The 21,584-nt window shown below is 44.6% G+C and overlaps 1 protein-coding gene across 3 annotated transcripts; it reads left to right on the forward strand.

Moving 5' to 3' along the window:
* The first annotated feature begins 376 nt into the window (after nucleotides 1-376).
* LOC121552760 (heat shock protein HSP 90-alpha 1) lies at nucleotides 377-21,380 on the forward strand. 3 transcript variants are annotated; one of them, XM_045211340.1, is made up of 12 exons: nucleotides 377-662; nucleotides 2,562-2,711; nucleotides 2,916-3,026; nucleotides 16,491-16,749; nucleotides 16,921-17,054; nucleotides 17,289-17,621; nucleotides 17,820-17,985; nucleotides 18,088-18,278; nucleotides 19,456-19,603; nucleotides 19,701-19,969; nucleotides 20,191-20,524; nucleotides 20,911-21,380. In XM_045211340.1, the coding sequence occupies exons 2-12, from the start codon at nucleotides 2,562-2,564 to the stop codon at nucleotides 21,018-21,020; spliced, it is 2,205 nt and encodes a 734-aa protein (XP_045067275.1). In that variant the 5' UTR covers nucleotides 377-662; the 3' UTR covers nucleotides 21,021-21,380. The 3 variants fall into 3 exon arrangements, with proteins under 3 accessions (XP_045067275.1, XP_041721719.1, XP_041721718.1); XM_041865785.2 differs by lacking the exons at nucleotides 16,491-16,749; nucleotides 16,921-17,054; nucleotides 17,289-17,621; ... (4 more) ...; nucleotides 20,191-20,524; nucleotides 20,911-21,380 and adding exons at nucleotides 3,449-3,582; nucleotides 3,762-4,070; nucleotides 4,196-4,361; ... (3 more) ...; nucleotides 5,417-5,750; nucleotides 11,598-12,000 and having other exon boundaries at nucleotides 385-662; nucleotides 2,916-3,282; XM_041865784.1 differs by lacking the exons at nucleotides 377-662; nucleotides 2,562-2,711; nucleotides 2,916-3,026 and adding exons at nucleotides 12,354-12,541; nucleotides 15,929-16,078 and having other exon boundaries at nucleotides 16,380-16,749.
* The last annotated feature ends 204 nt before the right edge of the window (nucleotides 21,381-21,584 follow it).

The following is a 21,584-nucleotide window of genomic DNA, read 5'->3' on the forward strand; positions in this document are numbered from 1 at the left end:
CTGTGGCCTAGAACTGAACCGTTACTTTAACACATCTATTATTTCCCAATCTCACAGGCCCAAAAAAATACTTGTGGCCGGCCTGTTATCTTTTCAGAGGCCTTCTGCCCTGCATGTGTCTGTCCGGATGGTTCAATGGGAGCAGGTGGTGGGAAAGGCTGTGCACAGCTGTGACATCGCTGACAGGGAATGGGGGTGTATGGTGGGGCCTGGTGGGCTAGGCCTGACACACACTATCAGTACGCCTCGGGCCCCTGAGTGGCAGTCACCCCTTGTGACTGTACTGCCCTATAAGGACACATGCGGTTTATGGTGCGGACCCCTCACAGCTTTCACTATCACACCCACCCTACTGGTCATTTCTTTAACTTCTCTCTTACCCTGTACTGTGGTGGGACTGGACATTCCTTCTGGAAGCTTCTGAACGGGAGCTTTGAGAAAGCCGCCCCTTGTATAAAAAGAATGGAGTAGGCCAAGGGGTCCTCAGATACAGAAAGTGAGAAGACATTTACCTGAAGCCATAGAGGATTAGGAGCAGTGAAATACAAATATTTAAATACTACATTAATCTGCAGAGGAGCAGAAGAAACGCTCAGAGATTCAATCTACAGCGATCAGCAAACGAGAAGTGAAGCATAGGCGCTCATTCTTATCTATTCAAGGTAAGAGGGAGAGGGTGTCAGGGAGAAAGGCAAAACAAATAAGTAGCTACTTGCAATTCAGGGGTGCAAGGAAGATCAACAGCCAATATTCTGGAAATACATTATGCATTGATATTATAAAGGTGAAACACCAGCAGGAAGCAAGCAGCCTACAATATATTGGTACTCTAAATTGAATAATGTATCATGGGGATGAATTGTACTGTATTAATCTGAAATGACATTAAATCAGTGAGGAGAATTTAATAGACAGTTACCCTGGACCTGGTAAAACCCTTTGTGAGTGTATGGCAAGAGAGGAGAACATGGCATGGAATATGACCCTGGTTAGAAGGAGTGAGAGACATGGCAGTTGAAGAGAAAGAAGAGAGGCCTGGCAGCCAGCACACATAATTATTACAATCAAGTTATCTATAACAAATTATCAAATAATGCAATTATCAGACCTGAAAGTGTCTGATAATGGTTCATACAGTCAATTTGAAGCCAAGGACAAGGATGGATTCATTCATTCATTGAACTGGAAAAATTAGTTTTATGATCAAGCCTTTGATATTTTTTATTGATAAGCAGCTGCTTTAGGAAAAAGTATATTTCATGGGGAAGAGTGTTAATGGCATTTGATGAATACTTCTCAGTATATCAGTGCTTTTAAACAATCAGAACTTTTAAGAGCAACTATAATATTTTTGCTGAAAGTGAATAACATACAAAACCCTATACTTGAGAGGACAATGCAATGCTGAAGACACCCTATGGGTGGATTTACATTAGTAAAATATGTCTAGTGAGATTTATCTCTCTTCAACACCAGATTTGAAACTATTCTGTTTACACTAGCCTTGGATGTGGTGTAGCCAAATCCACATTCCTGCTTAAAGTGTGACTGCAGCTATTAACATACCGTAAAAAACATAAAATAAAATAAGGATAGCAATTCAAACTATACAGGAGCTTCTCATCTAAACCATATTGCACATAGTGTACATATTGCACACTTTGTTAATGCAATGATTCACAAATGTGTGGATATTTTAAAAGCTTTTCATTTTCAATTTGGCTAACAGAGCAAAAATGCTGTTTACTGGTATTAAGGTAATTCTTGCAGGGACATGTGGTGTGTGAGAGCCATTGTCTTTACACTGTACCACTCAGAGAGGGATGTTGTGTAGATGTCTTGCACACTACCTGCAGAGGTAGTGTGGGAGAAATCTCTTAAAGAGAGATTTGAATATAGATCCGTCTCTTTACACTACACAAGTATCTCTCCTGGACCTAGTTTGTCGTCAAAGTAGTGTAGGGTAAAGAAGCTCTATTAATACAACTCTACATTACTCTATTCAAGCCAAAAGTCTTGCTTCATCTTAATCCTCCATTTCAAAGAAAGGGTATCACATGGCACGACTGCAGCTGTTAGCAAGTGGGTGTGAAAAAGTCTGGAAACTCCAACCGCTTTTCAAATGGCAGAGGCCTTGATTGACAGATGTGGCCTGTGCAACAGGAGCCTCTGATGGAGGGCTGTAACAGGTGCCTCTATTCCTCAGTACTTCTATCCCTCATTGCCTCATTGCCATGTGGTCTGACTAGACTAGAGGCTTTCTATAAAAAAGCAGGTGTCTCTGGCTTTAAAAGCTGTAAAAAAAAGTCCAAATTTCAGACAATGACCATTAGTTATCTACTATAAGTTGTATTCTTTTTTATTTAGCTGAAGCAAGACTTTTTGCAAAATACAACAAAAAGCCGTATGTGCTTTTCAAAAACATTTAATATGAATAGCCTTAATACAAGGATATTCATCATTGTTAGGATAATAGAAGCACAATGAAAATCTAAGTGTTGAGGCATCAAAGTCTCCATCAGGCTGAAGTACAATCTTTGCTATTTTGTTTCTCCTTCCAGATGCCAGAGAAAGCCGGCCACACCATGGAGGAGGAAGTGGAGACCTTTGCCTTCCAGGCTGAGATCGCCCAGCTGATGTCCCTGATCATCAACACCTTCTACTCCAACAAAGAGATCTTCCTTAGGGAGCTCATCTCCAACTCCTCAGATGTGAGTAGATTAATCATAATGCTGAATTGACCCATGTAACATTTTACCTTAGTAACCAGCCACTTATACACTGCTCTGTGAGCCAGTATAGTAAAAAAGCTATATCCCAGAGTTAGCTGCTAACCATGTTGTTAAATTAGCTCAAGGTATCAACCATTACACTTTTTTTTACCCTTGTGACCTCTTTTTGCCATGATCTGACAGGCTTTGGACAAGATCAGATATGAGAGCTTGACAGACCCCACCAAATTGGATTCCTGCAAGGAGCTGAAGATCGAGGTCACCCCTGACCTGCGCACACGTACCCTGACCCTGGTTGACACCGGCATCGGCATGACCAAGGCCGACCTGATCAACAACCTGGGAACCATCGCCAAGTCTGGCACCAAGGCCTTCATGGAGGCCCTGCAGGCTGGAGCCGACATCTCCATGATCGGACAGTTCGGTGTGGGTTTCTACTCCGCCTACCTGGTGTCTGAGAGGGTGACTGTCATCACCAAGCACAATGATGATGAGCAGTACATCTGGGAGTCTGCAGCTGGTGGCTCTTTCACTGTCAAAGTTGACACTGGTAAGCCTCTTCAACAGTATTGATTAATATGCTGCTACATTGACTTTTCTCCAATACAACACTATCAACCTACTTCCTGGATCAGTTGAATCTTCTTTTCAACAATGTAATTCAAAAGGAAGTAAGCTTAGATCCAATGACTAAGTCTGATTTTTCTGATCTGAAGGGGAGTCCATTGGCCGTGGCACCAGAGTGATCCTGCACCTCAAGGAGGACCAGTTTGAATACTGTGAGGAGAAGCGCGTCAAGGAGGTTGTGAAGAAGCACTCCCAGTTCATTGGCTATCCCATCACACTCTTTGTAAGTTCTAATAGAACTTTATATTTCTTTGGTTGTAACAATGTTGTAAAATATGTAAAGATTGACTGAAATCTACTGTATAAACTAGGAAAGTAACCTGTTGATAAAAGTGGACACAAACATTGCTCCCCATACTGAACAAATCCTACAACTTTTTAATAACAAACATTTTCGTCCAGGTGGAGAAGTCTAGAGAGAAGGAGGTGGACCTTGAGGAGGGAGAAAAGGACGAGGAGGCTGATAAAGACGCTGCAGCTGAGGACAAAGACAAGCCCAAGATCGAGGATGTCGGCTCTGATGAGGATGAGGACACCAAGGACTCCAAGAACAAGAGGAAGAAGAAGGTCAAGGAGAAATACATTGACGCCGAGGAGCTGAACAAGACCAAGCCTATCTGGACCCGTAACCCTGATGACATCACCAATGAGGAGTACGGAGAGTTCTACAAGAGTCTGACCAATGACTGGGAGGACCATCTGGCTATCAAGGTGAGTCACTATGATGGCAAACTGAAAATCAAAACTCAACCCTTAAGGGTTTGTCTTGATCCAACCAATGAAATAATATATTAGTATAACTGTATAAGTCAACGTTTATCTAATTATTCCCACAGCACTTCTCAGTAGAGGGCCAGCTGGAGTTCCGCGCTCTGCTCTTTGTGCCCAGGAGGGCTTCCTTCGACCTCTTTGAGAACAAGAAGAAGAAGAACAACATCAAGCTGTACGTGCGCAGGGTTTTCATCATGGACAACTGTGACGAGCTGATGCCAGAGTATCTCAGTGAGTACTGTACCTTGAACCTTTAGCCTTTCGTGGATACGTCCTCAGCACCTCACTCAACCGTGACATTGAGTAAAGCTGTAAGTAAGATGTCTGACCAATTGCCACTGTCTTATCTCCAGACTTCATCAAGGGTGTGGTGGACTCTGAGGATCTCCCCCTGAACATCTCCAGAGAGATGCTGCAGCAGAGCAAGATCCTCAAGGTGATCCGCAAGAACCTGGTCAAGAAGTGTATGGATCTTTTCGTCGAGCTCTCAGAAGACAAGGACAACTACAAGAAGTTCTATGAGCAGTTCTCCAAGAATATCAAGGTAAGGTCTTCCTCCCTTTGAAATGGATTTTCCAATTTCCCGCAGAACTTCTCCTTCTCTTTTTGAAGGACCTTTAGCTTGAACATTTTCCATCTTTGTGTCTAGCTGGGAATCCATGAAGATGCTCAGAACCGCAAGAAGCTGTCAGACATGCTGCGCTACTACACCTCCAACTCCGCTGACGAAATGGTCTCCCTGAAGGAGTATGTTTCCCGCATGAAGGACACCCAGAAACACATCTACTACATAACTGGTGAGCTGCTCTCCATTTTCACTCTCCATTATTCTTCCTTTGTTAAATCAATGTGACAAATAAAACATCATAAAACCAGTGTAATCTAACTGTTAATAACTGTGTATCCTCTTCTAGGTGAGACCAAGGAACAGGTCGCCAACTCTTCCTTTGTGGAGCGCCTTCGCAAGGCCGGCCTGGAAGTGATCTACATGATTGAGCCCATTGATGAGTACTGCGTCCAGCAGCTGAAGGAGTACGATGGCAAGAACCTGGTCTCCGTGACCAAGGAGGGTCTGGAGCTGCCTGAGGATGAGGACATGAAGAAGAGACAGGAAGAGCAGAAGTCTCAGTTTGAGAACCTCTGCAAGATCATGAAGGACATCCTGGACAAGAAGATTGAGAAGGTACAAGTACAATTTACCTGAACCCAATCCCTCTGCAATGTGTCTATGCCTTTTAATAACATACCACTTTATACACAACTGTCAATATGTCTACTAATCACAGGTTTCAGTCTCCAACCGCCTGGTCTCCTCCCCTTGCTGCATCGTCACCAGCACCTACGGCTGGACGGCCAACATGGAGAGGATCATGAAATCACAAGCTCTCAGAGACAACTCCACCATGGGCTACATGACAGCCAAGAAGCACCTGGAGATCAACCCAACCCACCCTATTGTCGAGACCTTGAGAGAGAAAGCTGAGGCTGACAAGAACGACAAAGCCGTAAAGGACTTGGTCATCTTGCTGTTCGAGACTGCTCTAATGTCTTCTGGATTCACACTGGACGACCCTCAGACCCATGCAAACCGCATCTACAGGATGCTTAAGCTTGGCCTGGGTGAGTTACATGCCTTAATGCATTATTTGCCCTCAACTGTTGTCTTGGTTGATGGGGTTTAAAGGCTCCTCCTAGAGCAATTTACAGGACAGGTCTGTAAACACCAAGTAACTTATAGAACTATCATGGTATCACAATGGTTAGGAATATGGCTTTTGCTTTTCCCATACTTTGGCTGTGTTAGGCTATGGTTCAACCCAGCACTCAGAGAAACAACACGACAAAGGGAGTGGAAGAAACAAAAATATTTAATCAAAGTTAAAATTGTCTTAGTCCAAAAACAACTGAAGTAAAGGAACAGAGTGGGCTAGTCGGCTCCGGAGGAAGGAGAGGCTGAGGCAGGCAGGCAGGCAGGCAGGCAGGCAGGCAGGCAGGCAGACCGACAGGCAGGAAGGCAGGCAGGTTGGGAGATATGTCCGAAACTAAAGACAAAACAAACGACAGGTTAAGGAGAGTGGAGAGCCAGGCTGAAGACAAAGACAAAATAACTTTACTGGTGAGCCAAGTTACCGCTCTGGTAAGAACAACGATCTGGCGCCGGTGGAGAGCCATGCCCAGGAATAAGTAGTGCAGGTTGATGAGAGAATAGGATGCAGCTGCGTAGGCAGGAATCACTGGAAACAACCCGCAGCTGCACAGGAGAGGCAGATCCTGAGCACGCCCCTGATCCACTCCAGACACACCCACATAAAGGGGACAAACACACATACAGATACAACAGAAAAGAGGGGACAAAACAAGGAGGAAGGGAAACAGAAAAGGGAGAGACAAGCTGCCCACATAACAGTACCCCCCCTCAATGGTCGCCACCTGGCGACCCACCAGGCCTGTCAGGGTTGTCGTGATGGAAGTCCGTGATCAGCTGAGGATCCAACACAAAACGCTTAGGGACCCAAGACCTCTCCTCTGGTCCATAACCTTCCCAATCGACTAGGTATTGGAGACCCCTACCCCGCCTCCGAGAGTCCAGGAGCCTACTGACGGTGTAGGCCGGATGGTGCGTCAATGAGGCGAACAGGTGGAGGTGGATCAGCCGGCGGACACAAAGGCTGGAGGACACAGGTTTCAGTTGGGAGACGTGGAAAGTAGGGTGTATCTTCATGGCTGAAGGCAACTTCAAACGAACCGCAGCGGGGTTAATGATGGACTCCACCACAAACGGACCCAGGTACCGAGGAGACAGCTTGCGTGATTTGGTACGAAGAGGTACGTTCTTAGATGACAGCCAAACCTCTTGACCAGGATGAAACACAGGTGCGGGAGTCCTGCTCCTATCCGCTGTTGTCTTGTTCCTGTCGGTGGTCCGAAGCAATGCTTCCCGAGCGTCGCTCCACACTCTCTGGCAGCGGCGGAGGTTCTCCTGAACCGAAGGAACAGCCAATTCCTTCTCCTGAGCAGGAAACAGAGGGGGTTGATAACCCATGGTAACCTCGAAGGGTGAAAGACCGGTGGCAGAGGGCGGTGAGGGAGTTGTGGGCGTACTCTATCCAGGGCAGATGTTTGGCCCAGGATGATGGATGTTGAGCAGCCACACAACGAAGGGTTGCTTCGAGGTTTTGATTGGCTCTTTCTGTTTGACCGTTGGTCTGGGGATGAAACCCTGAGGACAGACTAACGGAAGCACCCAAAGCAGAACAGAAAACCTTCCAAACACGGGAAGTAAACTGTGGGCCTCTATCAGATACGATGTCCACAGGTATTCCATGGGGACGGAATACATGTTGGACTAGGAGGTCCGCTGTCTCACTGGCAGACGGTAATTTTGGTAATGCTATATAGTGGACAGATTTAGAGAATCTGTCCACAATGGTAAGTATAGTATCATTACCTTCAGACTTGGGTAGGCCGGTGACAAAATCCATGGCAATGTGGGACCAGGGACGGCTGGGAACTGGGAGGGGTAGCAGCAGCCCCGAAGGGGACTGATGGGAGGCTTTGCCCCGAGCACAGGTTGAACAGGCTGCCACAAAAGCCCGAACGTCAGTTTCCATTGAAGGCCACCAAAAATGTCTCCTAAGCAGCGTCAACGTGCGTCTCATCCCAGGGTGACCAGCAAAAGCGGGAGGTGTGAATCCACTGCAACACCTGAGACCGGACCGTCTCGGGAACAAAGAGTAGGTTGGGAGGTCCATCACCCGGTCCCGGGTCCGTGGCAAGTGCAGTCTTCACAAGAGACTCGATCTCCCACTGAACAGCCGCCACGACGCATGAGGAAGGCAGGACTGCCTCAGGCTCGCTGGTCTCCGAAGGGTCAGCAAACTGGCGGGACAAAGCATCTGGTTTAACATTTCTTGACCCCGGTCTGTATGTAAGAATAAAGTTAAACCTACTAAAAAACAGGGCCCATCTGGCTTGGCGTGAGTTGAGTCTCTTAGTGGCTTGGATGTAAGCCAAGTTTTTGTGGTCAGTCCAGACCACAAACGGCAGTTCAGCTCCATCCAGCCAGTGCCGCCATTCTTCCAGTGCAAGCTTGACCGCCAGCAGTTCCCGGTTTCCAACGTCGTAATTCCGTTCTGTGGGTGACAATTTCTTGGAGAAAAAAGCACAGGGGTGAAGCTTTTGGTCAGTGGGGGAGCGCTGGGAGAGGACTGCTCCCACACCTGAGTCCCGACGCGTCCACCTCCACAACAAACTGCAGAGAGGTATTGGGGTGTATCAACACGGGGGAGGTGGAAAACAGTTCCTTCAAAACCCCTACCGCCTGCTCCGCCTCAGGGGACCACCGAAAAGGGACTTTAGGAGATGTGAGTCTTGTAAGGGGTGCCACCACTCTACTAAAACCCTTAATGAATCTACGGTAGAAGTTAGCAAAGCCCAAAAATCGTTGAAGTTGCTTACGGGTGGTGGGTGTGGGCCATTCCGTCACTGCCCGGATCTTCTCGGGGTCCGCCTTCACCTGCCCGCTCTCAATTATGAATCCAAGGAACGATGTAGACTGTTTGTGGAACTCACACTTCTCTGCTTTGACGTACAGCTTGTTCTCCAAGAGCCGTTGAAGGACTTGACGGACGTGTGACTCATGCTCCTCGGGTGACTTGGAAAAAACAAGAATATCATCCAGGTATACAAAGACAAAACGGTTCAAAAATCCCTAAGAACATCGTTCACCATGGCTTGGAAAACCGCAGGGGCATTTGAAAGCCCAAAGGGCATGACCAAATACTCAAAATGTCCCAGTGGAGTGTTGAAAGCGGTTTTCCACTCATCTCCCTTTCGGATTCGGACAAGGTGATAAGCATTCCTGAGGTCGAGCTTGGAAAACACTGTGGCGCCATGCAGAGGTTCAAAAGCTGAGTTGATGAGTGGAAGGGGATACTTGTTTTTAACAGTTATGTTGTTTAAACCCCTGAAATCGATACAGGGGCGTAACGACTTGTCCTTCTTTTCCACGAAAAAGAAACCTGCACCCAAAGGAGACGACGAGGGACGGATTATGCCCGAGACCAGAGAATCACCAATGTACTGCTCCATTGCCTCTCTTTCCGGTCGGGACAGATTGTATAACCGACTAGAGGGCAAGGGAGCACCAGGAAGCAGTTCAATAGGGCAATCATAAGGCCTATGTGGTGGTAGAGACAGAGCCTTGTCCTTACTGAAAACCTCCGCTAAGTCATGGTATTCTTTGGGGACAGATGACAGATCAAGAGGAGCTGAGGGAGGAGTTGGGTTACACTTAGTGGGGGAACCGCTGACCTCAGGCACTGGAATGGCAGTTAGTGCTCCAACTGAGAATGGTGTGACGTGTCCAATCAATTTGTGGGTTGTGAAGAGCCAACCAGGGGAAGCCAAGGATTAGGGAGGTAGCTGAGCCAGACATAACTCTTAGCTGAATGCTTTCACAATGATTGCCAGAAATCACTAGGGAAACGGGGGTGGTTTGATGAGTTATCTCCGCGAGGAGGCGCCCATCAAGGGCTGTGACCCGAATGGGGGTAGGTAGTGGCTCCATGGGGATACGAGCTTGTGTAACGAACTGGTGGCTAATAAAGTTATCTTCTGCACCTGAGTCTATGAGAGCTGAGAGTGGCAGGGAATGACTCTGGAAACGTAAGGTTACAGGTACTTGTAATCGGGGAATGATGGGTTCAGGATCTAACTCTGGGCTCGCAAGTAGACCCACCGTTACGAGCGAGCCTTGTCTTTTGGCCGCTTAGGGCATGTAGCCAGAATGTGTGTGGCGTCTCCACAGTACAGGCACTCACCCGCCTGGGAGCGCCGTTGCCGCTCTGCTGGAGGTAGTCGAGCTCGACCCACTTGCATAGGTTCCTCCTCTGTGCTCGGGATGGAATCAGGAACAAGAAGCTGCCGACTCCGGAGAGGCGAGACTCGAGTGGTTGAAGGCTGGGGAACTCGTCCTCCTAGATGTGGCCGATCGCCTCTCTCCCGACGCCTCTCCCGCAACCGATTGTCTAGCTTGATGGACAGGGAAACGAGAGAATGTAAATCATGTGGCTCATCACGAGCAGCCAGTTCATCCTTAATGGCTTCATTCAAACCGTTTAGAAATGCTCCTTGAAGTGCCACATTGTTCCACTTGGAGTCCGCTGCCAACGTCCAGAACTCAATAGAGTACTCTGCCACACTGTTAGAACCCTGCCTCAAATTAAAAAGTATCTTGGAGGAATTACCCACATGGTCAGGATGGTCAAAAACAGTCTTCAATTTAGCAGAGAAATCAGCAAAAGTCAATCCAGTCAAAGTTTGATCTGAGCACACAGCCTCAGCCCAAACCAGAGCTTTCCCTCTTAACAGCCCCAGAACATAATGTACCTTAGATAAATCAGTAGAAAACGACAGTGGTCTCTGCCGAAAAATCAAGTCACACTGAAGCAAAAATCCCCGGCACTTGTCCAATTCTCCATTGAACGGTTCAGGCGACGTGACAGGGGGTTCCCGACGGAACGAAGCCTGCCTAGTGTCCGAGGAAACAACTTGGGGTGCATCAAACTGGGGGTCAGAGAGAGATGGAGAACTGATAACAGACAATTTAGAGACGTGTGTAGTTAACTGAGTCACCTGGTTCAGCAGTTGATGATTATCTTCCACAAGAGTCCGAATCAACTGGTCATGCTGTCCTAGCAACGTTCCTTGAGCCTGGATAGCTTGTTGGAAGCTGTCTTTGTTTGCCCCGTGCTGTTTCTCTGTTGGGTCCAGGGCCAGATCGTTCTGTTAGGCTATGGTTCAACCCAGCACTCAGAGAAACAACACGACAAAGGGGAGTGGAAGAAACAAAAATATTTAATCAAAGTTAAAATTGTCTTAGTCCAAAAACAACTGAAGTAAAGGAACAGAGTGGGCTAGTCGGCTCCGGAGGAAGGAGAGGCTGAGGCAGGCAGGCAGGCAGGCAGGCAGGCAGGCAGGCAGACCGACAGGCAGGAAGGCAGGCAGGTTGGGAGATATGTCCGAAACTAAAGACAAAACAAACGACAGGTTAAGGAGAGTGGAGAGCCAGGCTGAAGACAAAGACAAAATAACTTTACTGGTGAGCCAAGTTACCGCTCTGGTAAGAACAACGATCTGGCGCCGGTGGAGAGCCATGCCCAGGAATAAGTAGTGCAGGTTGATGAGAGAATAGGATGCAGCTGCGTAGGCAGGAATCACTGGAAACAACCCGCAGCTGCACAGGAGAGGCAGATCCTGAGCACGCCCCCTGATCCACTCCAGACACACCCACATAAAGGGGACAAACACACATACAGATACAACAGAAAAAGAGGGGACAAAACAAGGAGGAAGGGAAACAGAAAAGGGAGAGACAAGCTGCCCACATAACAGGCTGTCTGAATAGCAGATTGTACACGATGTGAATATGTTTTTCTAATGTGGGCTATTTCTTCCCCTCTACAGGCATCGATGATGATGACTCAGCAGTGGAGGACATCCTCCAGCCCAGTGAGGATGACATGCCTGTCTTGGAGGGAGATGATGACACATCAAGAATGGAGGAAGTTGACTAAAGATATTTCAGAAGTACATTATTTTTTCCCCTTTTAACGTTTTCTTTTTTAAGTTAATTTATTGTGTCCCAAATATACTTTACATTTTACATGACTGTCGAGTCGTGGGGAAAGGATTGTAATTAATTAATCATAATTAATTAATACCATAATCATATAGTATATCTGCTGCTTTCAACCTTATTCAACTGTAAAGGTCAACCGGGATTTGACTTGTGTCTTTTTGTATTTCTGTGAGCTATTTTCTATGAAAAACGACAAGGTTTATAATAAAAAAATATCTTGAAACACTTCTTACATGTTTTCCCTTTATCAAATAGTCTGGATTCTTGTGATGGATGTTTATAATTCAATCTATTTTGCATCTTCATTCATACTTTTGCAATCACCTTACCCCCATAAGGGCTCCCTGTATTTCAGATCTTTCTAGAGTAGACTGGAGGTAAAAAAGTTTAGCTTAATCGTGAAATCTTGTGAGGGTCATGAATGATGACGAATATCCCAGGTACAGTATGTACCCACTGTACTGATTTGATACCGCCACGCCCATAAACCCGCCTTCACCATAGAGTTAAATGAAAGAGGGGCGTGGACAGAGAAACTGTAGGGTTTGATTGATATTCCATCACTCCTCTCAGTATACACACTCATCATACACACAGTAGAAGCGTTAGGAAGATTCCAGACGGTTCTGGAAGCTGATTTCTCGAACACTCTCAGCGTCTATAAAAGCTAGCTAGTTATCCTCTCCCCATCTTTTCCGATAGCTGGCTAGGTTGCGTTTGGTTGGGGACCAACTTCTGAAGAAGAATACAGGGATATTTCCACAGCAAGGTAAGACATGAAAGACAATTTATGTTCCAACACGATGATGAGAGTGTGTGTCACTATCCAATTAATAGAGTCTGTGTAAGTCCAGACTATCAACATAATATATTCAAATATATTTTACCATCAGAATAATTCACTCAAAACATTACAATTGCATTGTAATGTGTAGGCCTAACGACGTTATTTCAGAATTAGTCCGCTATTTCAGAATAGGCTATCACATTCTCTATTAAAGTTGACCTATAAAACCTATGCCAATACATCCCAATTTGGGTCTTGACTGCCACACATGCTTTGATAATCCATTTCAGAAAATGATTTTAATAACGTCACTTCACTGTAGACATGACAACTATCCATAACGATTTGGCTAATATTTATTCAAATTGGAAATTCATAAAGATTCACATTCAAACTCGTTATGGTACCCGGTCGCGAGAAGGAGATTGAGATAGGATGGAAACGTATGATCGATGGTGCTGGTAGTTTCTAGAATCATGTTATTAGCCGCGCGACCGGCAGGGGGAGTATGTTTGGCCGTTGCACTCGGTCAGTTTACGCTGAGATATGGAATAATGACTGAATGAAAATCAATTAAATATATCCGTCCTTCTAAAAACGGTATAAGCGCATCATCATTATGGCTGGTACTTACATAGTCTATCAGCAATGTGGAATGTAGAATATTTGATTCCATTTGATTCTATTCTAGTGCACCTGTCCAGAGTAGAAAATGATCAATTTATGATATGCCTATCAATTTCCTTACAAGGAATTTATTTAAGTTTATTGGAGAATACTTTCCTCTCTGAAATAAGTTACCTAAAAAATGAAAGCAGTAAGCTCACCACATGGCAAGGACCTGTGGCTTCTCTGCTGTTGGTTTGCACTGGGTGGATTACAGTAATTAAGTAAATTCAGCAGTGATAAACAGAGAGGACAGTCTGTTACACCACCTGTTTGTCATAGCTTTAAGACTGAAACTCACTGCCCAAATGTCAGTTCTAGCATTGTCTAATGATTTTGAGAAAACTAGTATTGTGCCAGTGACATCCCTACTACACTCTTAGGAAAAAAAAGTGCTATCTAGGAACTAAAATGGTTTTTCACTGTCCTCATAGGAGAGTCATTTGAAGAACCCTTTTTGGTTCCAGGTGGAACCCTTTCCACAGAGGGTTCTACTTGGAACCCAAAAGGGTTCTACCTGGAACCAAGTAGGGCTCCTGTGTATATAGGCAAGTTTTTGTTACTCATTGTGTATTTATTCCTTGTTATTTTTTTCCTATTCTTTTTCCTACTATTTATATTTTTTGCTCTACATCATTGGGAATGGCCCATAAGTAAGCATTTCACTGTTAGTCTACACCTGTTGTTTACAAAGCATGTGACCAATACAATTAGATTAGATTCTACCTCGAACCAAAAAGGGATCTCCTATGGGGACAGCAGAAGTACCCTTTTGGAACCCTTTTTTCTAAGAGTGTAGTGAGTCTCACTGACTCTCGTTGACCGGAAGTAGGCTTGCGGACTGTCATAACCATACAGTGACTAACATGCTGATACACAGTGTTTTATTTGGGGATGGAGTAGATATTAATTTTTTTGATGGTTGCAAGGGGCTGTTTGCTCAGTGTGTATCATTAAGTCAGATAGCACAGCTTCGGCTGCACTAACAGTCAAAGGAGTGATGCAAGGTGTCGGAAAACAATGACGTGCCAGGGCGTGTGTGTAGTGTCTCCTTCTCAGTATGTGTTTACGCTTAACCCTTATTCATGACTCCAATTCCATTGTATTACATTAACTTATTGGACGCCCCCTTTACATTGCCTCTTAACTGAAGACGATGTGGGCGTTGAAACTACGGAAAGCCATTCATTTCCAATGGAAGAGAAGCGAAGTGGGTAGAGGACCGTTGGGGCGATGCGAGCATGGGCGAGGGACGTGATCAGAGCGGGACCAAAGTTGCGGAGAGCTGAACTTTATGCTATTTCTCCGCGACATCATGGCACGCTCGTTTCGAAACCCTGTGGCGCAACATCGCGAGACTTCCAGGAACGCTTGCGAAACAGACTAGGCCGAGGTTTGCGAAGACAATGAGAGAAGTGTAAAATTCTTCCTCAATTGTTAATAATCTCGAAATCTAAAGGCACAATGTAGATTCGAACCACTGTCTTTAAGTAGTTGAACATGTTATTACTCCAAGCAATCTCGTGAAAGTGATACGTTTCATTTTCGTCAAAAACTACTTTATATTGAAGGAGTACCTTTGATTTGAAGCCCCGATGACGTATTTCTGCGCATGAGTTAAGCGAGCCAAAGTCACCATGACAATGCCACCAACTGTGATCGGGGATTTCTATTGGAGAAGCAGTTTTTGCCTATATTCATACTGTACTGTCTTTGCTAGTGTGGCGAGGTGGGATATAGCCTACCAGTCAAAAGTTTGGACACACCTACTCATTCAAGGGTTTTTCTTTATTTGTACATTTTTTTACATTGTATAATAATAGTGAAGACATCAAAACTATGAAATAACACATATAGAATCATGTAGTAAGCAAAAAAGTGTTAAACAAATCAAAATATATTTTATATATTTGCCAAGAGTGTGCAAAGCTGTTAACAAGGCAACGGGTGGCTATTTGAAGAATCTCAAATATAAAATATATTTTGATTAGTTTTACACTTTTTTACTACATGATTCCATATTTGTTATTTCATAGTTTTGATGTCTTCACTATTATTCTACCATGTAAAAAAATAGTAAATGAGTAGGTGTGTCCAAACTTTTGACTGGTACTGTAAGTGCTAGTTAAAAGGTATTGTTAACCTTGTGAGGGAAATCATTTTTAAAATACAAAAGATACACTTACTGTACGCAGTTTAGGAAAGTTGCACCTGGCTGTATTTTCAAGAACACTGCCTCCAACAGAGACTACACTTCCTCCCCTCCAATTCTTGCTTCAAAACGTCTCCTATGGAGCATAACTGGGGAGGAAGTTTCGTACCTCAGCTGGGGGCTGTGTTTTCAAAAATTCTGTCAGGTGCAACCAGGATGTATCTTTTGTTTTTGAAATATTATTTATTGCTGTTATGAAAGTTAAGTTCCAAATGTTTCCAAAAAACGATTCAAGGATTCTAAATGTTAAAACAGCTTCTGGGATTGCAGTTCACATGGAACCAGCTGTTCTCCATACCATCAGCTGAGAACCCAAGACAGGGACCGTCTGTAAGCCAACTTGGGCCCCCTTGGGTTCTCGAGAGCTAGTTTATGCTCAACTGGTGTGATGTGTTTCCGTTCCTCAGTGTGTTTGTGCTCAGCATGTGTTGTGTCTCCTCCACAGAGTGTGTTTACAGTATATTCATTCAGTGTGTGTTGTGTCTCCACAGATGCCGGAAGCCCATGACACCCCGATGGAGGAAGAGGCAGAGACCTTTGCCTTCCAGGCTGAGATCGCCCAGCTGATGTCCCTAATCATCAACACTTTCTACTCCAACAAAGAGATCTTCCTTAGGGAGCTCATCTCCAACTCCTCAGATGTGAGTACTTCAGGTACCACAGGCGTTTAGACTACTTGGTAGTTTAGTATTATTTGATGATTTACAAAATACACACACACAGGCATGTTACTTTAATTACTTGTTTATTACACCACTATTCATATTTTATTACATATCTATAGATAGTTTATTAGGATGTATTCATATTTTATTACATTAAATATTGACATAGCCTGCAGAATACATTACATATAATTAAGAGTTTTGTTAATCTAATGCTGAGGCCAGTGTGTTGTCAAAAGCCAGATTTATTTAGACCTATTTATTTTCATTAAACTAGGCTCTAGACAAAATCCGCTATGAGAGCCTCACAGACCCGTCCAAGATGGACTCTGGCAAGGACCTGAAGATCGAGGTCATTCCCAACAAGGAGGAACGCACCCTGACCCTGGTTGACACCGGCATCGGCATGACCAAGGCCGACCTGATCAACAACCTGGGAACCATCGCCAAGTCTGGCACCAAGGCCTTCATGGAGGCCCTGCAGGCTGGAGCCGACATCTCCATGATCGGGCAGTTTGGTGTGGGTTTCTACTCTGCCTACCTGGTGGCTGAGAGGGTGACTGTCATCACCAAGCACAACGATGATGAGCAGTACATCTGGGAATCCTCCGCTGGCGGATCCTTCACTGTCAAAGTCGACACGTCAGGCAAGGACAGATTATAACTTTACACTTAACTGTACCAGAGCTAGGCCTACATGTTATGAAATGAATTGTGTGAACTGAAGAGATATGTAGGCCTACAGTTACACAGACTGTTGTTTTACTGGTGTGGTCTGTTCTAAACACTCACTAAACTCCCGTGTCACTCTACTATAGCTGAGTCTATTGGTCGTGGCACCAAGGTGATTCTGTACCTGAAGGATGACCAGACAGAATACTGTGAGGAGAAACGGGTCAAAGAGATCGTGAAGAAGCACTCCCAGTTCATCGGATACCCCATCACACTCTTTGTAAGAACTAGCAGGCATGAGATAGTGGAAACTCCACTGAGTGATTCGGATTGGACAAGTAAATGACTGGACGATAAATTGATGCTGATATCTTTCACTTTTAGCATTTCTATATTGAATGAAAAACAGGCACAGTGAATGTAATATTTCAGCCAACTACCCACATAAAGTCTGCTACAGTACATCAACTCAATGAATGTGTCCCCTAACATTCCCATGATTCTCTCTGTTCAGGTAGAGAAGGAGCGCGACAAGGAAGTGAGTGACGATGAGGAGGAGGAGGAGAAGGAGAAGGAGAAGAAGGATGGGGAAGAAGGAGAGAAGGGAGAGGATGACAAACCCGAGATCGAGGACGTAGGCTCGGACGAGGAGGATCACCATGACCACGACAGCGCATGTGGGGACAAGAAGAAGAAGAAGAAGATCAAGGAGAAATACATTGACCAGGAGGAGCTGAACAAGACCAAGCCCCTGTGGACCCGTAACCCCGATGACATCACCAACGAGGAGTATGGAGAGTTCTACAAGAGTCTGACCAACGACTGGGAGGAACACCTGGCTGTGAAGGTGAGAATATTCTATTCATATTGGCCAACAGAATAAGTTCCCAAACTGTTTATTTAATACGTTTCCCTCTCTGATGTGTAAAGTCATAGATAGTTCCAGTATTGGTCAGTTGATAATGGGTGAGGTAATTTCATAATGACAAATATACATGTACATTAAGGTTTCAGTAGTTGACCTTCTGTTTGTTTACTTACACAGCATTTCTCAGTGGAGGGCCAGCTGGAGTTCCGTGCCCTGCTCTTTGTGCCTCGCCGTGCACCCTTTGACCTCTTTGAAAACAAGAAGAAGAAGAACAATATCAAGCTGTACGTCAGGAGGGTCTTCATCATGGACAACTGTGACGATCTTATCCCTGAGTACCTCAGTAAGTCAGACAGAACTGAAGTAGATGCTCACATAGGTCTGGGAATGAGCTATAATCAAATTAAGAAGATGTCTGACCAATTGTCTCTGTCGTTCTGTCCAGACTTCATCAAGGGTGTGGTGGACTCTGAGGATCTCCCCCTGAACATCTCCAGAGAGATGCTGCAGCAGAGCAAGATCCTCAAGGTGATCCGCAAGAACCTGGTCAAGAAGTGTATAGAGCTCTTCACTGAGCTTTCAGAGGACAGAGAAAACTACAAGAAGTACTACGAGCAGTTCTCCAAGAACATCAAGGTCAGTTTTATACTTTTTTACGTAACAGTATAGAACATAGTAAAAATGGATTGCATTATTTATACAGAGATTCTCACTAGTTCTTTCTGACAATTGATGTGTAGCTGCACCCACCACATGGGTGATACAGGGCAGCCATTTTGTGCTAGCAGGCTTACCACACATCAGCTATCATCATTATGTAACATTGCCTTCAAGGTCAACCTGAACTGAATTTAGGATGCATTAGTCACCTTGTATTTAGTGGTAGACATAATCTAGGTGGATACTATGATGACCCTTGTCACCACCTGTTCTTTTAAGAATCCTTGGGGAACATTCTGAAAGGTGTAGCTGTAGAATGTTCCACTAACCTTTAACTGGTCGTCACCTGTCTGATCCCCTCGCCATCTTGTCTCCTCTAAACCTGAGATAAGCGGCTTAGCCCAGTCATTCACAGAGCGCCTTACCACCAACTTCTGGCTTTCTGGAGTGGGTTTAAATGACTAGGGTCAGACTCTATGGCATATCATTACAGTTATTGCATATGTCTTAATGTAAACCTTGGATTCCATGTGGAAACAATCTTTGCGGGGTGTGCACCTTTCTCATGTCTGCCGAAATTATGTGAAATCTGTCTGGTTTTAATCTTAAAGGGGACGTTTACCCCACAATCTATTTTTTGTTTTGTTGCATAAGTCCACTAATTACATAGTTAGAAAAACCTTACTGACAAGTAAGTATCATATTTACAGAACTTGGGTTACTTCCTGGAAAATGTCAAAGTCTTGTAACACATCATCAATATTTTTTGGGAGAGTTGTTATTTAACCTGGGTCACAGAGATATATTATTGGTAGTCTTAAATCTACTTTGAAACAAAAGTATACACCTCACACACATGGTTATGGACTTTTAAAAAAAGGAGACACCTGTACTATGTCAGATATAGAGTTGAAATGTATTCAATTTTGAGTTTGCGTCCCAATATGACACTTTATATACATCACAGAAGACTGAAATATAACAAAACTGTTAGACATAGAGAACCGGATTTTCGTAGTTATATTTTTAAATAATCTTTATTAATTATGAAAAATATGAATAAACATTCCACCCATGAGGCCAAAGAGGGCGCTTTTGGTCATTGACTGCAGGAAAGGGCTACCTAACCTCTCCTGTGTTTTCTCTCTCCCAGCTGGGGATCCATGAGGACTCTCAGAACCGTAAGAGGCTGTCAGACATGCTGCGCTACTACACCTCGGCCTCAGGGGACGAGATGGTATCCCTCAAAGACTACGTCACACGCATGAAGGAAACCCAGAAACATATCTACTACATCACTGGTGAGGAAACACACTCCTCTCTGTACAGCCCAGTTCATAGGTTGTTAGATGATAAGAACCTGGTTTCTCAAGTTGCTTTATCTACTGCATGTTTCAGGCGAGACCAGAGACCAGGTGGCTAACTCTGCATTCGTGGAACGCCTTCGAAAGGCCGGCCTGGAAGTAATCTACATGATTGAGCCCATTGATGAGTACTGTGTCCAGCAGTTGAAGGAGTACGATGGGAAGACCCTTGTCTCTGTGACCAAGGAGGGTCTGGAGCTGCCTGAGGATGAGGACATGAAGAAGAGACAGGAAGAGCAGAAGTCTCAGTTTGAGAACCTCTGCAAGATCATGAAGGACATCCTGGAGAAGAAAGTGGAGAAGGTGTGAGAATGGTTAATCACACTGCTTACATATATCATCTTGCTGAAGGGGTTCTTTATGTTAAGGCAAATGTCAGCAGGCCTGACGTTAACTTAAAAATGCCACCAATATTTGCCACTGTATTTACATGCTCACTGACAGTACAACAATTGCCTGATTCAATGTTGATCTGATCCATCTCCCTAATAATCAACCTCTCCTATATTCTCCCCCCCATATAGGTGACAGTGTCCAACCGCCTGGTCTCCTCCCCCTGCTGCATCGTGACCAGCACCTACGGCTGGACGGCCAACATGGAGAGGATCATGAAGGCCCAGGCCCTGAGGGACAATTCCACCATGGGCTACATGGCTGCCAAGAAGCACCTGGAGATCAACCCAGACCACCCCATCGTGGAGACCTTGAGGCAGAAGGCAGAAGCTGATAAGAATGATAAGTCAGTGAAGGACCTGGTCATTCTGCTGTTTGAAACGGCTCTGTTGTCCTCTGGGTTCACCTTGGATGATCCTCAGACACACTCCAACCGCATCTACAGAATGATCAAGCTAGGACTGGGTGAGTTAGTTTGCTCAAACAAGGACCATGTTTGCTGTCAATATATGATCAATCCTAGTCCCTTACATTTACATTTTAGATTTTTTAGATTTTAGTCATTTAGCAGACGCGCTTATCCAGAGCGACTTACAGTTAGTGAGTGCATACATTTTATTTATTTTTTCCTTGCCTGTACTCCTTTTGTGTTTGCTGATCTGAAGGACCCATGTTGGTGTAATCAATAAGGTCATAATGGCTCCATCTAGCCCTCCTTCGTTTTCTCAGCATTAAGTGGCCTAGATATGAGAGAAAAGCTTGTTTAAGCTTCAGTAACTGACCGAGAAAAAAGCTTGTTTAAGCTTCAGTAACTGACCGAGACTCTCAATTCCCTCCCTTCCCCTGTCCAGGTATTGACGAGGAAGACCTGACCCCTGAGGAGCCAACCTCAGCCCCTGTGGAGGACATGCCTCCCCTGGAGGAAGACGAGGACACATCCAGGATGGAGGAGGTTGACTAGACCAACTGACTCAGCTGCGGTGTTATAGCTTTGGCCCTAGTAATGTTGTAAATTAAGACAGGATTACTTTAATGTTTGTTCATGAGCCTGGAATTTCCCCCCTTGCCCCCCTACTCGATCCAAAATCCCTTGACCCGCATTGATCACATGCAGTTCAGATTCATTCCCATAAGTGTTAGTGTTTACCTTTTTATTTTGAAGGAAAACAAGAGCCTGTTGACACTACTTTTGTATCTTGAGTTTTTATTATTGACATTCCAACTTTCTTTTGTGTGTTGACTTGACTGTAAATATTTTCTCAAATTGATACTGTAACTTGAAATGGTGGGACCCAAAAATAAAGTGCACCATGTTAACCAATTCCATTCCTTCCTTTTCGCAATTTATGTTGTTGAATGAAATTAGTTCTTTTAGAGATTTAGTTAAATACTGTACACATACTCCAAAGTTTGAGGTGATGAGATACAGCTTCTTTGGTCACTTACTGTGCTGAGAAATACTTTGCATTACAATAATTTAGTCTACGATAACAATTACACAGTACATAATTACATAGTTGCATAT

The sequence above is a fragment of the Coregonus clupeaformis genome, chromosome 36, assembly GCF_020615455.1.
Source record: "Coregonus clupeaformis isolate EN_2021a chromosome 36, ASM2061545v1, whole genome shotgun sequence".
Lineage (NCBI taxonomy): Eukaryota > Metazoa > Chordata > Actinopteri > Salmoniformes > Salmonidae > Coregonus > Coregonus clupeaformis.